The sequence below is a fragment of the Rhododendron vialii genome, chromosome 8a, assembly GCF_030253575.1.
Source record: "Rhododendron vialii isolate Sample 1 chromosome 8a, ASM3025357v1".
Lineage (NCBI taxonomy): Eukaryota > Viridiplantae > Streptophyta > Magnoliopsida > Ericales > Ericaceae > Rhododendron > Rhododendron vialii.
The window spans coordinates 607,350-623,131 of NC_080564.1; the positions used below are offsets into that span (position 1 = coordinate 607,350).

General features: G+C 38.3%; 1 protein-coding gene across 1 annotated transcript; it reads right to left on the reverse strand.

Annotated features, from left to right (window-relative positions):
* Positions 1 to 3,491: 3,491 nt before the first annotated feature.
* Positions 3,492 to 15,392, reverse strand: LOC131298141 (uncharacterized). The gene is made up of 13 exons (XM_058323457.1): positions 14,454 to 15,392; positions 11,156 to 11,234; positions 10,912 to 10,968; positions 10,418 to 10,473; positions 9,248 to 9,473; positions 8,092 to 8,178; positions 7,929 to 8,003; positions 7,579 to 7,662; positions 6,412 to 6,476; positions 6,118 to 6,313; positions 5,930 to 6,018; positions 5,533 to 5,647; positions 3,492 to 3,823 (listed from the first exon to the last, which is right to left on the reverse strand). Exons 1-13 carry the CDS (start codon positions 15,143 to 15,145, stop codon positions 3,782 to 3,784), a joined length of 1,863 nt encoding a protein of 620 aa, XP_058179440.1. The 5' UTR covers positions 15,146 to 15,392; the 3' UTR covers positions 3,492 to 3,781.
* Positions 15,393 to 15,782: the final 390 nt, after the last annotated feature.

Genomic DNA, 15,782 nt, shown 5'->3' on the forward strand with positions numbered 1-15,782 from the left:
CAAACAAGATCCATATTGCATATTAAAAACATTACGAATTGAAAATTATAGCCAATTCTTTGAGAGGTCAAACGCTCTCAAAAAGTCAAAAAAGGGACAAACAAACCGGGACGGAGGGAGTATTACACAATTGCCATCGTACTCTTATAATCCTAGAGATCTTACTTCCCAAAACACGATAATAATGAAGGTAAATTTCAAACCCTACTCTTCTTTCTCTCTCTCTCAAAAGTTGGATGAGTACATGTTTAGACATGGTATTTTGCTGATTTTAATTTAAATTGTCTCACTTAAATTGTATCGGGATAAGTAATGTCGTAAGCACGGACAATCACTAGCCATTATATGCATCCATTTGACAATAAGAATATATATGTATATACGTATCCTCTGAATTTAAATAAGCCACGCGTATCTTCCTGCCATCTTCTTTTTTTGAACGGCAAATCTTCCTGCCATCTTCATTGAACCAACACTGCAGCTTCTCTCTCTCTCTCAAACATAATACCCTCGAAACGCGCTCTACTCTACCCCCCAAAATCCCATAAACCAAAAACCGCCCAAATCACAGTTCTCAACTTCTCATCATCTCCAAATTACTGCTAGTAATTAATCTCTCGTTTCTACATATCAATGCCAAAATCAGCAGGTGAGTATGGACCCGAGAAGGGCTTCACGGACTCCAACACGGCCATGATGGCGGCTCGGCTGCTCATGCAACTAAGCGGTGAAGAAGATGAAAACAACAACAACAAGAGAAAGAACGAGAAAAATGGTGAAAACTGGAATATTCAAAGTGAAGTGACGTCAACCAAGATCATAAAAGAAGAAGAAAATTCCCAGCCGAAGAAACAGAGGTACCGGTCTATTGATCATTTATACAAGGATACGAAGCCGTTGAATGTGAATTCATGGCAAGAAGATAAATTCTTGAGAGAAAAATGAAGGGGTAAAAACTCCTTTTCGATTTTAGGAAGGCTAATGCGCGCAGTTTGTCACTTTGTTGGGTAACTAAAGATCGAGGTTATGAATATTAATCATGTGCATATGACATTGTGAAAATGCACGGGAAAAAGTATTCGAGTCTTGTTTGTTATACGTACATTGACATGACGGAGGAAAACCTCACAGCTTTTACTCCATCATAGTGAGGTTTTCACCGGTTATGAATTAGTATGATTTGCTTGAATGATTTATCGTAGTAATAATAAGGAATGGGTAATAAATTCTTCGGCAAAGTCCACTTTGACCCCCTGTAGTTTGCGCCATGTGCGGATATACCTCCTATGGTTAAAAAATGTGTACATAACCCCCTATGATTTTAAAAATGTGCGGATAGATCCCATGCTGTCATGTTTTTCATCCATATTAACGGACAAGACATTAAAAGACCGATATGCTCTCATCTTCTCCCTTGATTCTTCTTTTTCTTTAAATCTAACCAATCCATCATTTATCCCAAAATTTGGATCTGAACCATTGATATTGTAGAGTTTGACGAGTACTACATCCATGCCAAAATTCAAGTCGATCAAAAAATAAAAATCTCATGGTCGAATTGAATTTATTATGAAATTAAAACTTCAAATTTGAATTTACCAAGAATTATGGGTTATTAATATCTGATCTAGATTGTTTTTTTTATAGAGATACTATATTCTTTATTTAATATATTATGAACGGTTCAGATTAGATTCTAGAGGTGTGTACCATACACCTCCGTTAATATGGATGAAAAACATGACGGCATGGGGTCTATCCGCATATTTTTAAAACCATAGGGAGTTATGTGCACATTTTTGAACCATATGAGGTGTATTCGCACATGGCTCGAACCACAGGGGGTGTAAGTGGACTTTGTCCTAAATTCTTTGAATAACTAATTTTCTTGGAAATATCTCATGCGTGTCTACTACGGTAAGAATACATGTTTGGAATTCAGCTCCTCATCTTACTCCATCTTCAGCTCCTCATCTTACTCCATCTCACAAGACGACTCTAAACTTTCGCTATAACAGTATCTGAATAAGGTAATTAATAGTGCATCTATGTCGGGTTAAGCTCCTCTCAATGCTCCAACTCTCATTACTCTTTTCTAAGTCTCATCACGTACACCTAAAAATAAGGCTGCGTTTGTTTGGATGGAATGGAATGTGAATAGGAATGAAATTAAGAATGAAATAGAATTGAAAGAATTGAGAATGGAATAATCATTTTCATTCTAATGTTTGGTTGTGCTTAGGAATAGTCATTCTCATCTCCAATGGAATAGTGTGGCAATAGTAATTTTTGGAGTAACAATATTATTTTTTGGAGTGGCAATAGTAATTTTTGGTGTGGCAATAGTGAATGTTGGAGTAGCACTAGTAATTTTGGTGTGACAAAGAAATGGAATAACAATTCCTTAGTTTTTTGGATGGAATGACAATTCCATTACTAAGGTGAATAGTAATTCCATTTAGAATCATCATTTCATTATTTAATGGTGAACCAAACATTAGAATAAGTAAGTCATTGGAATGACTATTCCATTCCAACCTTAATTCCATCCAATCAAACATACACTAAGAAAGAGGCACATGAGCAACTCGTGCGTGTCTAACCGAGCTAGTTTTCTAAAACCACGCATGCCACGTCATTTTACGATTTCTAGGTTCAAGTTTATGAGAGCATCCAGGAATATGTTGCTACAAGTTACATGAAGACTCTCTCTCTCTCTCTGACACACACCCATCAAATAATTTATAGGCCTAAGGTTCCGTTTCAGAAATTTTTTTAAAAAATAAACAGTTTATTTCATATTTTCAAATTCAAAAATAATGTAAATGAAAAATAATTTTTCAATTTTTTTTTGCATCATATAAAAGATCTCAATGAAATCTTTCAAACAAAATCCATAGTGTATATTTTTATATTTCAATAACCCTCATTTTTGAACTTGAAATTGCTTTCTTAAAAAATAAAGACTCTTTTTGAATTTTGGAACCGACCCTAAGCCCGGAAGTAGCTTCAAGAGAGGAAGGGGTAACTTAAAATATTTTTTTTGACCAAGGGTAACATAAATATTTAACCTCTTGAAGTTTGAAGTTCGAACCCATAAGCTAGGATCTGGAGGCTGTGAGAGCCTTTGATCAATTAGGACGATCAAGTTGATTTCTAGGCCCAAGTGGGTCAATTAAGGCTTCAGTTCTAGCCTCCCATGGTCACAAAATTTTGAAGGTAAAAAAATGTCTCGTGTTCCCAAGCAAAAGATTAAGTCCCTTGGTCGGAGTGGAGTGGAGTGGTCAAGATATAACAGGATGGTTAGTTCAGTCGTGCGGATTACAATGAAAAATGTCTTCAGACGCGGACAATTCATGAATGTTGCTGCATTCACGTCGAGAAGTGAGTTTAGGCACTTGGCCAAAAAAAACAACGGGGGGGGGGGGGGGGCGCACAGACAATAGAATTTGAACTGTTGATCCCTTGACTTTTCAAGGGATAAGAACAAATTTAACAAAGAACTGTTGCATTTTCCACAATTTTCAAACATATGGAGTAGTTCATATTACAAAAGACCATGACAAGCAAGAAGAATCAACTTAGGAGCAATAACTATTTCGATGACCAATTCAAGGTTACAATTAAACCAAATATAATCTGGAAAAAATTGCAAGTACTTGCCATTGGTATAGATCCACAGTTATGATACACCCAACGCATTTTTGCAAAATTTCACCTAAGCCAAAAAGTAAAATTAAACAAGCTGCCCGCTCAAACATGAGGAAATTTTCAGCATTGTTCAGGCTGTACCTTTAAATTTGGCATCGTATTCGTATGGTTGCTGCATGATAGAAACGATTATTACGCATTAGAGGTGCAAAAATGCAAGATGAAAATTCAGCAGAGAAAGTTGTAAACAGTACACAAGCAATACCCTAGCACAACTATAGCGCATCCTTCTGCCAGGGGTTTTTTTTTTTTTCCCCAACGGTTAAGGGTGTCCGGGCCAACTCGTGCGCACCTCGACTAATCACCTCCGCAGTCCGGTCAAAGGCATGCCACCAATGCCGGGACTAGGAGATTCACAAGAAATTACTTTCTTACGGCATGACCTTAGGAGAAGTACTATTCTTTCTGTGGACAAGAACCCACAACTAGTTCAGAAGAAACAAAAGCCCATACGCTGGGAGGGCCACCCTCCATCCCCTTCCCCCAAACCTCCAGTAGTGAGGCACCAACAACCGCCACGAAGATTGGCTTGATATCCCCTGGTCATCCACCTAAAAAGCAGACTCTTAAACGTGGCATTTCCATTTTTGGACACCCCAACACTTGTCAAAATGTGTCTTGCCCACCCCAACACTAGTTAAAACATGTCTTGCCATTTTCCATTTTTGGACACCCTAACACTTGTCAAAATGTGTCTTGCCCACCCCAACACTAGTTAAAACGTGTCTTGCCATTTTCTATTTATCTACAACTGACGCTTTAAACACAAGGACACACACGTCGATCATGCACTGATGAACACTACAATCATCGGAAAATATACCAACAAAATCAGAGGAATGTTGCTTTTCAATAGGAACAATGTTTAGCAATTTTGTGTTCAGACTTCGGACAAGTATATTAACTATGATGAATAACCTGATAGAACATTTTTGAAAAAGGGGTAAGGATTAAATTCACATTGCTGATGGAACCTGATAAAGTATCAAACTCGAAATCAAATGACAACGAGTGGAGAGGCCCCACACGTGGAGAAACAAATGCGGGACAAGCTCTAACACTACCCACACGTGGACAAGCTAACACTCCCCGCACGTGTGACCCTTGACTCGCACATGGAGAGGCAAAATGAAGGATCCATATCATACGGATCATGACCAAACAATGTGCACCTAGGCACCAACAACGGCACAATCAATCAAGAGTCCTGTCCAAAAGATTCCGAAAGCCTAACTTTGATAACATGCTTAAAGCATCGAATTCAAAATCAATTGACAACGAGCAGAGAAGCCAGTCAAACTCTACTAGTTTTGGAGATGATAATTAACCAATTTGGGGGAAGCTCTAATAGAATCTATATTTGAAGTAATTAACATATTGATTTCCATCTGTAGTATATATGATTCAGCCAATTTTATTTTGTTTCTTCCTCTTTATCATTCCCTGAAATAACTATTTATTTGTGACTGACTCAGTAAGTTTACTGATAAAGCCAAAGCAGAAAACACTACTCTTCCTAAGCTAAAACAGCAATTAGCTAGTTTTGCTAATTACCAAGCCCAACAAGCGGAAACAGAGAAACTACCAAACAGGTTACGAAAAATTGTTTCAGGGTGTCAAGACTCTAGGGAACATCAAAGTACCCCAATGCCTTCCTATTGTCCGTGATTTCCAAAGAGAGATCCTAGATCTCAGTATTACATTGAGATGAATGGCCTAAAAAGACATCAGACGGGTTTCAATAACGGAATTTGCAGCAATAAAACCATATTAAAAAATTGGAGGAAGAGAAGGAACGCTCACAAGAGTCCATATACATACCAAGAACACGGCAGATATCAACCTGCGGGCAAACCATCTCTGATGCATAGCTCGTTGAGCACCTGATGCTCCTTCCACTGTGTCAAACCGCAGATACACATAACCAGCACTGTTCCTGTAAGTTGGATGAAAAATGTCAAAATCCAGACAATAGTGGACAGAGAGATAGTTAAGTAACGGAATTAGAGCGCACTGACAACGCAGGCTAACGCTTCCAAAATACTAGCATCTAAGGTGCAATGCTAATGGTGGACTTGTCATATTTCCTCATTAGACTGTGTATGATTCTCATCCAACAACACAGACACAAATGAGAAATGACAACAATACACTAGAAAGAGAGAGAACTAGAAAAAGAGAGAAAAAAAGTAGTAATGCAGTAAATCTTTTCACTTACTTGTCAACGTGTATATGCTTCACACGGCCATAATTAGAACATTCTTCTTGAACGTCTTCTTTAATGTCCAGATCATACTCAGGATCCGTCTGTGACAAAGTATTCAAAAGAATGACTACTTCCACAAAAACGAGAACTGGCCAATAAAAGGGGTGGTAAATAAATTAAATACAAGGGATACTTCAAACCTCAGTCGCTGGATCAAACATATTCTTCAGAAGTAAACACTCGCTAGGCTTCCCAATAGGCTCTGGGGCCAAAGTTGTCAAAAGTGCAGGAAGAGCAGGAACAGCGACTGAAGGTTGCCCATTCATCGGCAAGGTGATGGATTGTTGATTTGAAGATGTACCATTAAACACCGGCGCTCCAAGAGAACCCGCAATACTACAGAAAGTGTCATATTCAAGTGCATGCTATGGTGCAAAAAAACTGAAGGACGGCTTGAGCTTAACTGAAGGATGGACAGAGATAAACATACAAACCTTGTGGCAGTGCCACTACGATCGAGCTTCTGCATAAGCAATGCTCTTGATTGAGCATTTAGAGACTGCATGCGAAGATACTATATGTCAGCCAAGTACCAAGTCTAATAACCTATGCACCGAAGAAGAAAACATATAAACTGTCTCTGGCTATGAATACAACTTATTTCACTCCTTGCTACACAACGTATCAATGGGAATACGTACTAAACAGGTTTGTTATTTGAGCATTTTGCTTCAACATAGTCAAAACATAGTATACTTTCCCAAAATAGAAATGCGGAATTCACAATCATAACTGCTTTCCACAAACAAGGATTCAATTAAAATTCACTGAACTTGTATGGAAGGCAAAACATCCACAGGGAGCTTATGTTTTTGCCCGTATAGATATGACCACAAGCTTCCTATTAGTGCATAGCACAAAAAGCTTGAATACCAAGTAAGTTTGAGGTTACGCTTTTGGCCATTTCAGTTGGTCCACTTTCTTTACATCATTAGGTCGGAAAGGGGTGCGTCATAACAGGTGGTATCAGAACAAACTTTTACCCTTTGGAGGGCTACATGCCTATATAATAGAGGAGTAGGGGCTCCACAGAGGGTAAAAGCCTGGGGTAGTGTACCCCGTGTCCTCAGTGGTATATGGTCACATAGACTTGCTATCCCCATCAAACAGCCGAGGAAAGTTATTAGTCCACATGGGTCAGAGAGCGCAACAAGGATATTGAACATCTAATTGGGCAAAGCTTGTAACATCCAAATTGGTGGGATACCAAAATATCGGAGTGCAATATACAACCACGAGCTTACTACCAAGCAACTAGAGCTTACGCATTCGATGCATGTTTGTAGTCCCACTCAATGACCCATTTTCATAGAGCGGGGGAAAAAAGGCAAACTCCCATCACACTAACTTCTCATACCGTCATACGGCATGGCACACTAGAAAAAACAAAGGGAAACCATGATTTCAGTAGTAATATAGCTGCCTATAGAACAACTTAACGTTTTGATCCACTAAATTATCCTGGATTCAAAAGCTTTATATACAGCTAGCTCGTAGGTACTAATTTCCCAACTGCGCACCGCTGGATTACGTTATGTAACACAAATATCATGCACTACAAACAAGTTTTTGTTGATTAATAATGTCAGATTTTGACCCACCAGACCACCCCCATCATCATCATCAAAGTCAGCTGCTTTGGCTCCCGGATCTTGAGCTCCGACATGATCTGTGACTGAGGAAACCTGCAAACGAATGTACAAAATCAGTAAGATAGCTCATTCCATAACCCCTCATCAGGAAGTGATGGTGGCATAACTAAAAACAGACAACATACAAATTAAGTATGCATCGCAAGTTCAGTCACAAAACTTTGGAACTCCATAATATCTTCTTCTTTTTCTTTCGAACAGCCAAAAAAAATTCATTAATCTTTGAAATTGTTACAAAGACTAATAGGAACGGAACTCCATAATATCTTAGTCTGAAGAAACAATAAGTACAAGCCTACCTTGATAATTCGACCAGCAATCTCCAATTTTCCATTTAAACTTTGTGCTGCCTTGGAATGTTCCAGTTGAGCGAACTAAATGGTACCAGTGAAGCAAAGGTTAACAATAAAAGGCCATATACATAGAAAATATTCAATGGAATCAATATCAAGTTATACTGACCTGAATAAACCCAAAACCTTTGCAGTGTCCCGTCTCAGGATCAGTAGGTAGTTGCACAACCTCAACCGGCCCAAAAGCTTCAAAAATCTGAGAGGTCCCGACAATGGTACAAATTGGTATGAACCACTTGAACAGTAGAAACAATAGAACAAACATACAGCGCAAATACCCTTCACTGTGGAAGCTACAAGAAAGTGAAGTGCAAGGAAAAGGAATCACTGCACTCCACCAGTCAGAATCATATCGCTCCTGGGGAGAAAGAGTCGTCTAAAACTTAAAAAATCTAAAGAAACAAGAGAAGGTACAGTAGCTTCATGTTTCAGTCACAAGGTATACTCCCTCAAGAGGCAATCTAGGAACTGGTTGGCTTTACAGCAATCACCAAATCTATGATCACTGCCATAGGTCCATATAATCAAGCAAACATCAAAAAACTATAGAATTCACCAGACAACCAGAAGCAGGAGTTTCATTCCACTATTCCAGTGTAAAACACTATGTTCTAAACACACATTTAAGAAAAGCCATTAAGAAAAGACGCACACAATTCCAACAATTTAAGAGAAGGGGATTCAGTGCTCACTAAAAATGCTCCAAGAGTAAACAATTGGAAGGGATCGAACAACCAAACAAGGTTTGTTCTTTTTCTAGGAAGAAAATGCAGCAATCCACGTCCTAATGATAAGATTTAAAGGCAACAATCTCTATTTTCCTAGTGAAGCCAAAGAGATGAGAAAAGCATCATATACTGAGGTCCTACCCGTTCTCCCTACACTGTTATCCACAGGTGCTTATCTGCATCAAGTCTGCACGAAACTATTAGGCACGGAAAATTGCCTTTATGGCCAGGATAAGTGGAGGCCTTGCCATGCCAAGCATCACAAGACCACGAAAGGCCCCTCACCGATGTGGTGAAGGCGTGAAGCGGAGGGAGGGGAAGTTTAAGTACATTGAAGCCTACACAAGAGATGTGCAACCATCATATGGTGTATTTTCTAATCACTCATTCTTTTCTTTCACTTTCAGATTTGTTCAGTAAATTTGCCATCCGGAAGGCATTGATTTACATCTACACCGGTCTTCGTCCTATAACAGCCAATGTAATATTCAAACAAGCCAAAATTGAAAACATTATACAATGAAATAGTCATCATACCTGTTTAAGCTGAAATTCCGTCATATTGAAATGTAAATTCCCCACATAGAGTTTTCTATCAGCTGCACCATAGGGTCCTGCAACTGAAACCCCACTAGTGGCATTAGATTGAACAAGATTCTTTTCAGCTTCTGATGGTTTAACCATTACAGGTTGTCCAAGAAGTAGGTGACCAGAGAGCGCTATAGCCATCGGCACAGACATTGCATCATAAAATTCAATATACCTGCAGTATCACCCACAGGCTCACAGTAAGTTTCTCAGTGAAAAAATAGGATTAAACACAATTATTCCCTTCCAAACATGTAGCCAAGGAAGGTGGGGAGATCAAAACTCGCAAGCGCATAGTTCCCAAGCTGGGTTTCTTTCCTCATATCTAAACCTCACGAAACAGAGACAACATCCCATTGTGGTAAAATATAGTCTTGAGTTTTTATTTTTAAAATGACTAGGATAGTATCCCAATTTGGCAATTTCCATGGCTAAGTAACACACTGAAAACATTGGCATTCCAGACTCATACAATATCGACAAAAAACCAATGGTTACAAAAACAGCATACTCTTTTACCAATTGCCTTCATACTGTTCTGAAAGAAGTTAAAATGGCAATGAGAGCCAGAATTGGGACCTAGAATTTTTTTATTTTGGGACCTAGAATGATGACATGCACAACGCGGAGAGTCCAAATTTCTTAATGCCCAACAACAAAATGACCTGAAATCGACCCAATGGTACAGATTCCTGAGAATTCATCTTCCACTGAGAAAGGAGGCATTGCAGAACTGGGAAGTATCTATGTGATGCCTTCAAGTATGGGCACCGGGTCACAACCTGATGTTAACATTTTTGTGTGGTCTTCCCTATGTAAAAACAGGTGCAATGTGGTTCAGATAAGCTTTTGGATAGACAAGATGATCAGGACTTGTAACATGAAGGCAAACACAATCATGAGCTTTAGAGGACCCACCTCAGTGATAGAACCATGATCTTGTACAGAAACAAAAACTCAGCAATCATGGGGAAGGAGGAAGAGAGACGGGGGGTGAGGGTGGAAGGAACTTAGGTTCTTGTCTTCTACCTTGAGAATGCAGTTGATTCTTTTAAAAACCAAAGAGATTCCCACTATAGTTAATGTAAATACAATACTTTTACACAAGAAGGTTCTTACCCAACTCCTTTCGAACGCCTTGAATTGCGATCCATGATTAGACGAACATCTCTAACCTGGAGATGAAACATTGAATAATTTATATAGAAAACCATAAACTTGCAATAAGAAGCAGAAAAATACATGTCATTCTGGGCATTTGCCTGCACATATCAACACCAATTACAGGTGTTTCACGAGATCATCAGTTTAACGCATGTGTACATCACTCACCCCACATACACAGAATGTTGACACAAGAAAGTCATTTTATTACTCGTAACTGAGGGCAGAGGAGCATTTACTGCAACAGGAAGGAAATTTATCTCAATAACACGCATCAAAATCTGAAGAAGCGTTTCAAGTAACAAGAACATCAAACAATTGTGCATGTGGAGGTGGAAATGAAAAATGCAAAAGAAATCACATGGGCATGTAGTTACCAGTAAGAAGATATGTACAACACCATACCTTCTATTAAATACAAAAAATTTAAGAAAACAATTCCCACTGACCTTGCCAGCTTTGGAGAAAAACTCGTAAACATCCCTCTCTGTCGCCTTCAGAGGCATCTGCCGCCACCATTTCATACCAGCAAACGAGAATTAGCACAAACAAGGTCTGACAAACAGAAGCATAATTGTGCATATTCATAGAGAAAAGAAAAAAAAAAAAACAATGAAGAAAACAAGTGCAAACAAACAAACAAATTAAGAACAAAGGCTCCCATCATCTCCCTTGACTATATTACCCATCTACCTGATAAGCAAAAACAGTTCTTTGGTCCCTTTCTGGATCAGCTTCAGGCTCTACAGCTTCTTTCTTATCTTTGAATCTCCTGTCATCAAAGTGGTTTTCAATAGTACAAGAGATCCCATGGTAAAATCATTTCACTATGTTGATGATATGCACGAGTCATGACCTTTTACAGACATAACTAAAGTAGGCTGTGGCAATATGAAAGCATAAAAAGTTAGGCACTGATATAAAATCCAGTATTAAACTACTCTTCTTTCTCTATGCATGCAGGCATAAATTCTGCAGAACACATCAAGAGTTGGTCACAAGACTCACAACTTTCACCTAAACAAAAGGTTGGTAGAAAATGCACATCAATGTACAGAGCTAAGTTTTATAACCATAATGGAAGTAACTTGCCCTTTTGGTGTAATGAGCAAGAATTTACTAGAGGGCTTTAACTGTAGTCAATATTTATTTTTTCCAATTAATTATTCAATACCACACAAATAGTGTTGCAATCCTGAAGACTTTCAATTACAAATATAATGAGTTTTAAATCTCACTAATCATTCCAATAGTTATATCAAAACTCCTCAAAATAAATCCATGGTTATTGATGCAAAATGAATATATTATATATTATTTAAAAAAAAGAATATAAAGTTTCTTATTTTTGTTTTTATTTATTTTGTTAGGAATCTTGCAATTATAGAAATAAGTGTTTACATTATTTAGTTTTTCAAGTTAGTTTATTTAGTTTCCTTTTAAGAATTATTTGATTACGAAGACTCAATTCTAACTTTGGTAGTTTCCTTTTTCTTTATTTCCTAGTGTGTAGTGTTTCTCCTACTATAAATTAAGTTGTAAGCCTTAGGGCTATTCAGTTTTTGGATTAATAAAATTATAAAGAGTGTTCTCTTTTATGCCAAATTCTTTGGTATTCTACGGAATCAACAAAGTGTTTGATGCCTTTATTCCTGGGTATTCTTTGACTAAACAGGTTTAGAGAAGGATTTTGATCTCCGGGTATTCGTTACGAATCAACGGATTTCGAACTCGATTAAATAGTTCCGTTCTTCATTAGCTTCCGCTGCATCAGTTGGTATCAAAGCCAGGTGTGTAGTGTTTCTCCTACTATAAATTAAGTTGTAAGCCTTAGGGCTATTCAGTTTTTGGATTAATAAAATTATAAAGAGTGTTCTCTTTTATGCCAAATTCTTTGGTATTCTACGGAATCAACAAAGTGTTTGATGCCTTTATTCCTGGGTATTCTTTGACTAAACAGGTTTAGAGAAGGATTTTGATCTCCGGGTATTCGTTACGAATCAACGGATTCGGACTCAATTTAGTAGTTTTGCGTTGCAATTGGCTTCCGCTGCATCAGTTGGTATCAGAGCTAGCGCTCGATTCCGGATCATGGTGCAACAACAACTAAGGGTATGGTTTCAACGGATTGAGAATACGCATGAAGCGTTGGTCAAGAGGGCTGCCGTGATCATTGATAATCAACCTCACTACAACCCATTGAGTTCGTGCTTCATGGAGGAGACTACAGTTCGGTGGCCTTTCACATCCAAAGTTATTCCAGATCCAGTTGTGGATTGGAGTAAACTGCCTATTTTTGATGAGGAACCATTCAATGATGTGGAGTTTGAGATTGTTTTGCGTAAAGATGATCATCTGCATTTTGTGTTGAATACTACAATTTCAGCGCCGTTGCAATTGGAATTTAAAATTGCACCTAGAAGTAACCCAACATACACATGGTTAGGTGTTCAAATATTTGGATTCTGCAAGGAACAAAGTGAAGACATAGTTCGCGGCGATTTTATGGGATTCACTGATATTCCACCTTTTGCGCTTGAAGACTTCTTGTTAAAATTCAAGTTCGAGAAGATCAACTTAAAGTATAAAATTGATGCAGACAAGTTTCGACGAGCAAGATTATTTGAAGCAATTGAAACTCGAGGACGAGTTTTCTCAAGCCCGGGAGAATGATGCAAAATGAATATATTATATATTATTTAAAAAAAAGAATATAAAGTTTCTTATTTTTGTTTTTATTTATTTTGTTAGGAATCTTGCAATTATAGAAATAAGTGTTTACATTATTTAGTTTTTCAAGTTAGTTTATTTAGTTTCCTTTTAAGAATTATTTGATTACGAAGACTCAATTCTAACTTTGGTAGTTTCCTTTTTCTTTATTTCCTAGTGTGTAGTGTTTCTCCTACTATAAATTAAGTTGTAAGCCTTAGGGCTATTCAGTTTTTGGATTAATAAAATTATAAAGAGTGTTCTCTTTTATGCCAAATTCTTTGGTATTCTACGGAATCAACAAAGTGTTTGATGCCTTTATTCCTGGGTATTCTTTGACTAAACAGGTTTAGAGAAGGATTTTGATCTCCGGGTATTCGTTACGAATCAACGGATTTCGAACTCGATTAAATAGTTCCGTTCTTCATTAGCTTCCGCTGCATCAGTTATGCTGTGAAGTAAGATGTGGGTGGGCATATCATCTTCTTGTTGGAAAAGTTAATCAGGCTCAAGGACAGATAAGGATCATATCATCATGACAAGCATACCTACATACATACATACATACATATATATCCAAATATATACATATGTATATACGCATGCATATATCTCATACATAGATTGTCACCATGGTTACAAAATTGGCCGGTGATATAATAACCTCAAGGTCTAAAAAAACGGATATAGACGTGGAATATGGATACAAACACCATACGAACTCACGGAGAATGCAACACAACATGAACCCCCATTATTTTTGGAAATTTGTAGTTCTCATGCACTTTAATTGTGCCTACCAAGTGATAGACGGGTGTTGATATCTGACACGGACACGGAACTTCTTAAAATTGCTCGCTTGAGGCAAGTTAGGAGCAAAGATTAGGTGATTGAAAAGTTGATAATTCAGCTTTCTGGATAATTCAGCTTTCTGAATTATAGGCTTCGAATATTGGTATCAATAATCAATAGAACTATATGGTACAATTGTAACGTCACTAATCCAGCGTAGACATCCGCACGAAGGCTAAATTAGAACGCAGCAGACCTTATGAAACTCAATTCGTGCAAAACCACTTCTCACCGAGCTTTGAAGAACTCTCCACATTGTTAGCCTATTTGAATGAACCAAATGCATGATCAGGTACAAAATAATTGGCATACCATTCAACGGAATTACTAAAAAACAAGACAAGATGGAGAAACAGTGAATAACGACCATGAGGAGAAGAATTTCCCAACAACTAACTGATAGAATGAACTATGAAGAGTGAGAAATTACCTGCTATCTCTCATTTCAAAATCAATTTCCTTCTCTCTCAAAACCTCCTTCTCTCTTTCACGATCACCCTCTGGCCTCCTCGACGACCGACTCCTGCTTCTCCGTGACCCTTCCTTCTCTCTCTCCTTCTCCTTCTCCTTGTCCTTCTCTCTGTCGACATCCTTGTCTCTTTCTCTCCTCTCCCTTTCTCTCTCCTTATCCTTCTCCCTCTCTCTCCCCCTGTCCCCTTCCTTGTCTCTCTCTCTATCTCTTCTCTCCCTGTCCTTCTCTCTCTCCTTCTCTTTCTCTCTTCCCTCCCTCTCCCTCTCTTTCTCCTTCTCTCTCTTCTCTCTATCTCTATCCTTCTCTCTCGACCCCCGCTCCTTCTCCTTCTCCCTCCCGCGATCCCTCTCTCTCTCTACCTCCCTATCTCCGTCCCTGCCACTCCTATGCCGATCCCTGTCTCTCTCTACCTCCCGTCCGCGCTCCGAACGCGACGACCGCTCTCTCTTCCCGCCATTCTCTTCTTCGCCTCTGGATTTCTTACTCTTCAAGCCCTCCTCGTCGCCGCTTCCGTCTTCGACACTCCTCTCTCTCCTCCTGTACCCTTTCTCGCTCTTCTCACCTCCGTCCTTGCTCTTCTTCGCAGACGACCCGTCTTTCTCGCCTTCTTCAACGGTCTTCTCCAGGTAATCGTACTCGTCGAAGTCCATTCTCCGACTCTCCTGCTTCAAGGTTGTTTGGAACCTTGAAGATGATGTCCGAACGAGTGAGCTCGACGAAAAAGCCCTAGATTTGCTTAGTGGAACAGTGAATTGGCGAAACCCTAGTTCCCGTACCGGTTAGGGTTTTCGAGTGGAAATAGAATAGAAGAACAAGGGAAGGATATACGGGTTTGGTTCATTCCCGTCGAGGGTTGGATACGGACCGATTTTTGTGAGCAAAATAGTACTGCTGTACTACTCCAGACTCTACAGTGCCCCTTGTTACTATTAGTAATATTTCCAATAAAAAATATATTTTTTCTATAACCACAACTATTTACAAAAAAATCATTTACATTCACATTGGGGTTTATACACACTATATCTTTAGCGTTATAGTATGTATGAGACCTATCCAAAATTGTGAATGTATGTGGTTATAAAATAATTGTAAAAAAATATTACAAACAAAATCAATCCAGTTATATATTTTTATTTTGTTGTTTTCGTACATACTGCGTGATTTTAATAGATATAGTCCTAATTTAAAAAATTAACGCTATAATAAATATTTTTTTATAATTCTATAATAAATAATTGGAAATTGTGGAAAGAATTGGGCATTAGTTGAATCAATAGATAATAG

Excerpts from the sequence above, each read along its gene's own strand:
- LOC131298141 (XM_058323457.1), bottom strand. The coding sequence starts at position 15,145 with ATGGACTTCGACGAGTACGATTACCTGGAGAAGACCGTTGAAGAAGGC. Across the intron at positions 11,235-14,453 it reads TTTGAAATGAGAGATAGCAG|GAGATTCAAAGATAAGAAAG; the intron begins GTAATTTCTCAC and ends CTTTGATGACAG. Across the intron at positions 10,969-11,155 it reads GAACTGTTTTTGCTTATCAG|ATGCCTCTGAAGGCGACAGA; the intron begins GTAGATGGGTAA and ends TGGTGGCGGCAG.